At 27.4% G+C, this 4,630-nt stretch overlaps 2 protein-coding genes across 2 annotated transcripts; one reads left to right on the top strand and one right to left on the bottom strand.

The window, feature by feature from the left end:
* Window positions 1–236: 236 nt before the first annotated feature.
* Window positions 237–1,274, bottom strand: LOC111682744 (GPN-loop GTPase 2). Its single transcript, XM_023444741.2, has one exon. It carries the CDS (start codon window positions 1,184–1,186, stop codon window positions 272–274), a length of 915 nt encoding a protein of 304 aa, XP_023300509.1. The 5' UTR covers window positions 1,187–1,274; the 3' UTR covers window positions 237–271.
* Window positions 1,275–2,147: 873 nt separating this feature from the next.
* Window positions 2,148–4,243, top strand: LOC124420178 (actin-interacting protein 1-like). The gene is made up of 3 exons (XM_046952348.1): window positions 2,148–2,393; window positions 3,183–3,304; window positions 4,145–4,243. Exons 1-3 carry the CDS (start codon window positions 2,360–2,362, stop codon window positions 4,241–4,243), a joined length of 255 nt encoding a protein of 84 aa, XP_046808304.1. The 5' UTR covers window positions 2,148–2,359.
* Window positions 4,244–4,630: the final 387 nt, after the last annotated feature.

Genomic DNA, 4,630 nt, shown 5'->3' with positions numbered 1-4,630 from the left:
TTCTGTTCTAGTTCTGTTCTAGTTCTGTTCTATTTCTCTTCTAGTTCTGTTCTAGTTCTGTTCTAGTTCTGTTCTAGTTCTGTTCTAGTTCTGTTCTAGTTCTGTTCTTGTTCTAGTTCTAGTTCTGTTCTAGTTCTAGTTCTGTTCTAGTTCTGTTCTAGTTCTGTTCTAGTTTTGTTCTAGTTCTTAAGACATTTAAATTTTTCGTTAGAAACTTAACAAAATACGCACAATGGTTTTCTTTTTACAAAAATCTCATTTATTTCTTAAACTACACATAAGGATCTATATCTTTAGATTGCCGCGAAGCCTCTGATTCCGCACCCACTGCACAGGCCATTAAAGCATTAACACTTTGTTCCTCACCCGCCTTATAAATATAACCATTAGCCTTGTCTATGTGATTGCGCAAGCGCAGCATACTTTGGGTGTTACGTGAATCCAATAATTGAAAAGACACCAAGGCATAATCTTCCACCATAGAACAAATGGCTGCATTTAGTTTCTTATATTTCTTTAAAGCCACTGTATCATCCAAAGCTTCCAGTAGATATTTCAAATCCAAAACATCTGTATAGAAATCCAAATTAAAATGTAATTTATCTTCATGTTTCTTCAGCAAATCGGCCTTTGATAGAACATTGACATGAGGCAATCCCATGCGCAGCATCATATTTAAGGCCAGCAAAAGAGTGGAAACAAATTTAGCCGGCTCAGAACAATAATGAGAATCTATTAGATTAATAGTGACCAAATGGTAACCTTCTTTTTCTAATCTTTCGAATATTTTTGACATAGAAGCATGATGTGTATATAATTCCACCTGACCGGGACAGTCAAAGAAGAAATAATTACAGGTGGCGGATTGTTTTCGTAAATTTGGCAATAGCCAGTCATCTAAATGTTCCTCCAAAAATTCTGCACAATACATTAGGGCACCATTGGGCCCCAAGTGCATATTGTCCATAACATCCTGTACAGTTATTAATTCCATGACATCTAGATTGGCCGTGTATTCCATATTTTCATTTGCCGGATCTAGATTGACAATGCCAACATTGCGTCCTAGCTCTTGATAGAATTTAAAAGCATTTTGACAATAGGTGGTTTTACCACTGCCGGGAGGTCCAACTATTAGTTGTCCGTAGAGAGGATTGGTAAATTTTAATTTTGCTGGCTGGAGCATGGTGAAATTTTATTATAATTTTGATTAATAAGAATAATTGCAAATAAGTTTATTTGCAGTAGAAAAAATGTAAACAAAATAATTTTGACAGCTGGTTGAACAGCTGTAAAAAGTATAGGAAGTGTTTGGAAGGAAAAAATTTTTTGTGTTGCCATATGTAAATACTAAAGGGAAACAGTTAAATTAAAAAATGTTATTTTTTTTTCGTTTATAATTAAAAAAATAGTATTTGTTATAAAAGATTTGATTAATGCAATTTTTAGTTTTTAAGGAAAATTTAGTTTTATTTTAAAATTGCAAATTTTTATTGAACAATTGTATTTTTTAACATAATTTTTATTTTTATTTAAAAAAGTTTCTTAATTAAAATTTATTACAAAACAATAATTTTTAGTAAAAAAGGAACTATTAAAAAGTTTAATTTAAATGATAAATTAATTAATTGAAATTAAATATTTAACAAAAGTGTTTTTTTTTGGACCCTTTGCTATAGAAACACGACTTCTTTAGAATAAATTCTATAGAAAATTGTATATTTTAAACAAATTTCTATAGAAAAGAGTTGTATTACACGTTTCTGTAGAATATTGTAAATTTAAATATTTATAAAGGAAAATGCTTTACTTTAAAGATGTTTCCATGGAACACATTCTTCTTTGAAAGACTAATTAATATGTATTTTTTAGGTAGAAATTCTTAAAAAAATGCCTTACTAAGTCAAATATTTTAATTTATATTTATTTTATTTATTTTTTGATTAATTTCTTGTACAAAATTAATTTTTAACGTTTATTAATTTCTTCCCTCAATCGAACAGCTGTTTTATATCGGAAGTGTTTCGTATGTTTTGATATAATGCATTGCCAACCTTTTTGCATTTATTTACCACCTTATATGGTCATCTAAATGCGGCGAATTAAACGTAGCAAAAAAGGAAAAAATACAGAAACAGAAAAAAAATTATATTTTATCTTCAGTCGGCGGCGAGACGTTAAAGTGTATAAATTTAGTGGAGTGTTTTTTTAAGTAAAAAAGTGTTTATAATAAATTAAAAAAGCAAAATATATATATTTTTTACATAATTTATTTTTATTAAATAATTTTATACAAAAACATTTTTTTATATTTAACAAAAAGAAAAAGTACATTTTGCTAAAAGAAAAGTAGTTAAACATGGCGCAGCAACAACAACCAGCCTATGAAAATAGTAAGGAAAAAAATTGGTTTATTTTTATCTTGATGTAAAAAGAATAGTTTTTGTTTTATGTATTAGTCATTTAAAAATGTAAATAGCAAAACATTTTAAAACTTTAAAAAGAGATTTTGTGTTTAGTTTGTTTTAGAAATGGCCATAAATAGAAATATTTTTCGTGAGTGTATAATTTTTACTTGTATTTTTTTTCTGGTACATTTGCAAATTATCTCTGCTTTGTTAGTGACAGGCAGAGCAGTCGCCGTTAAAGTTCTTTTGTCAGCATTGTGATTGACACACAAACATGTATATTTTTGTGGGCATTCTAGTTCTTATGGGAAAGTTGTTGTATTTTTTTTTTTTGAGAAACTTCTCTGCCGGCGTACAAAAAATTGTGCAGTTTTTATTTCTGCTGCTGCTTTTAGCTGATAGCCGGCATTTTTTTTCCTCACAAAAAAACTATTCATTACTTTAATTTTTTTCACCAAGTTACCCCTCTCTACACTTTTAACCTGTAACCGCACCCAGTAGCTTCTAATATTTACATTTGTTTGTATAAACATTGTTTCAGATTTCAACAAAAGAAACACAACTGGGATTGTTTTTATGTTAATTTTTGTTAAAGAGTAATAAAGCAACAAAATCTTTAGTTTTTTTTCGCTGTTAATTGATAATTAAGTTTAAACATTTCTCTTTCTCCCCTTTCACTTTGTTTTCTTTTATCATTTTTTTTTTTACAATTTTAACTCAAACTTCCGTTATTTGTTGTAATAAACTAATTTTTTTCTCTTTACTTTGTTTTAGAGTTTATTTATGCCACTTTACCTCGCACTCAACGTGGCCAACCTATTGTTTTGGGTTCCGATCCTAAGGGTAAAAATTTCCTGTATACCAATGGTAATTCGGTTATTATACGTAATATAGAGGTAAGTTTGTTTTTCTTTAAAAAAAAACTTAAAATTTTGTAATAAATAATTTTGCAATTTTTAAAAATATTTTTTTTTAATTATAATTTTATAACAACTGCATTTGTTGTTGTCTTTTTTATATAAATTGTAGGTATATAAATTTTTTTCTTTTTCATAATTTTCAACATTTGTGTTCTATTTTTCATTTATTTATTTTGTTTGTTTCTAAAAAGATTCATTAATTTATTGTGTGTGTGTGTGTGTGTTCACTTGTCTATATACATATCCATGCGTCTGTCCATCGTCCGTCTGTCTGTTTCTATATAGATTTCGTAGACACCTACGCCTTCTTGTTGCTGTTTGTTTTTCTCCTCCTCTTCATTTGTTTTTAATAAACATTTGTCCCAAATCAATTTAACCGTTAAATATGTAAACAAATTTTTAATTTACACAAAAAAATAAGCCGTTTAGACATTTTGGCCAAAGAAAAATCTAGTAAAATCATAAAAATTATAAAAAAAATCGAATATGTATCCAAATTTTTTTTGAGGAAATATACTAAAATTTTAATTCTTTCAAATTTGTATATTTAACTCAGCTCTAATGCAATAGAAATAACACATAAAAGCTGAAATGTAATAGTTGCTAAATTATATGAAATCGCTAAAACTCTATATCGGTCAACCATGTCTTTTTATCTATCCGTTTTTCTCCCTTCTTGAAAAAAACTAGTTTTTTGCTTTTTTGTTTGTTTTTACATATATTTGCTACATTTATCAATAAACTATAAATAATGTTTTTCTATTAATTAACATTATCATTTAATTAATTTTTCTCTTGTTTCATATTTTTTTCTAGAATCCCGCTATTGCTGATGTCTATACGGAACATTCATGTGCTGTTAATGTTGCCAAATATTCACCAAGTGGTTTTTATATTGCATCAGGAGGTGAGTAATATTTTTTAAAAGTAAATACTAAAAACTATTTCATCTTAAAGTGAAATAAAATGAGAAATAAAAAGAAAAAAGTTTAGTGGAAAAATTGGAAAGGTAAATGTTAAAGTTCAATATATATTCAGATAGATAGTTAGATAGATAGATAGATAGATAGATAGATAGATAGATAGATAGATAGATAGATAGATAGATAGATAGATAGATAGATAGATAGACAGACAGACACACAGACAGACAGATAGATAGATACATAGATACAAAGATATATAGATAGATATATAGATAGATAGATAGATAGATAGATAGATAGATAGATAGATAGATAGATAGATAGATATATATATATAGATAGATAGATAGATAGATAGATAGATAGATAGATAGAT

This window comes from Lucilia cuprina, chromosome 5 (genome assembly GCF_022045245.1).
Source record: "Lucilia cuprina isolate Lc7/37 chromosome 5, ASM2204524v1, whole genome shotgun sequence".
In the NCBI taxonomy this organism is placed as follows: Eukaryota; Metazoa; Arthropoda; class Insecta; order Diptera; family Calliphoridae; genus Lucilia; species Lucilia cuprina.
Note: the sequence above shows the minus strand (reverse complement) of the source record. Positions and strands in the feature narration are given on the sequence as shown.

Excerpts from the sequence above, each read along its gene's own strand:
- LOC111682744 (XM_023444741.2), bottom strand. The coding sequence starts at position 1,186 with ATGCTCCAGCCAGCAAAATTAAAATTTACCAATCCTCTCTACGGACAA.
- LOC124420178 (XM_046952348.1), top strand. The coding sequence starts at position 2,360 with ATGGCGCAGCAACAACAACCAGCCTATGAAAATA. Across the intron at positions 2,394-3,182 it reads ACAACCAGCCTATGAAAATA|AGTTTATTTATGCCACTTTA; the intron begins GTAAGGAAAAAA and ends ACTTTGTTTTAG. Across the intron at positions 3,305-4,144 it reads TTATTATACGTAATATAGAG|AATCCCGCTATTGCTGATGT; the intron begins GTAAGTTTGTTT and ends ATTTTTTTCTAG.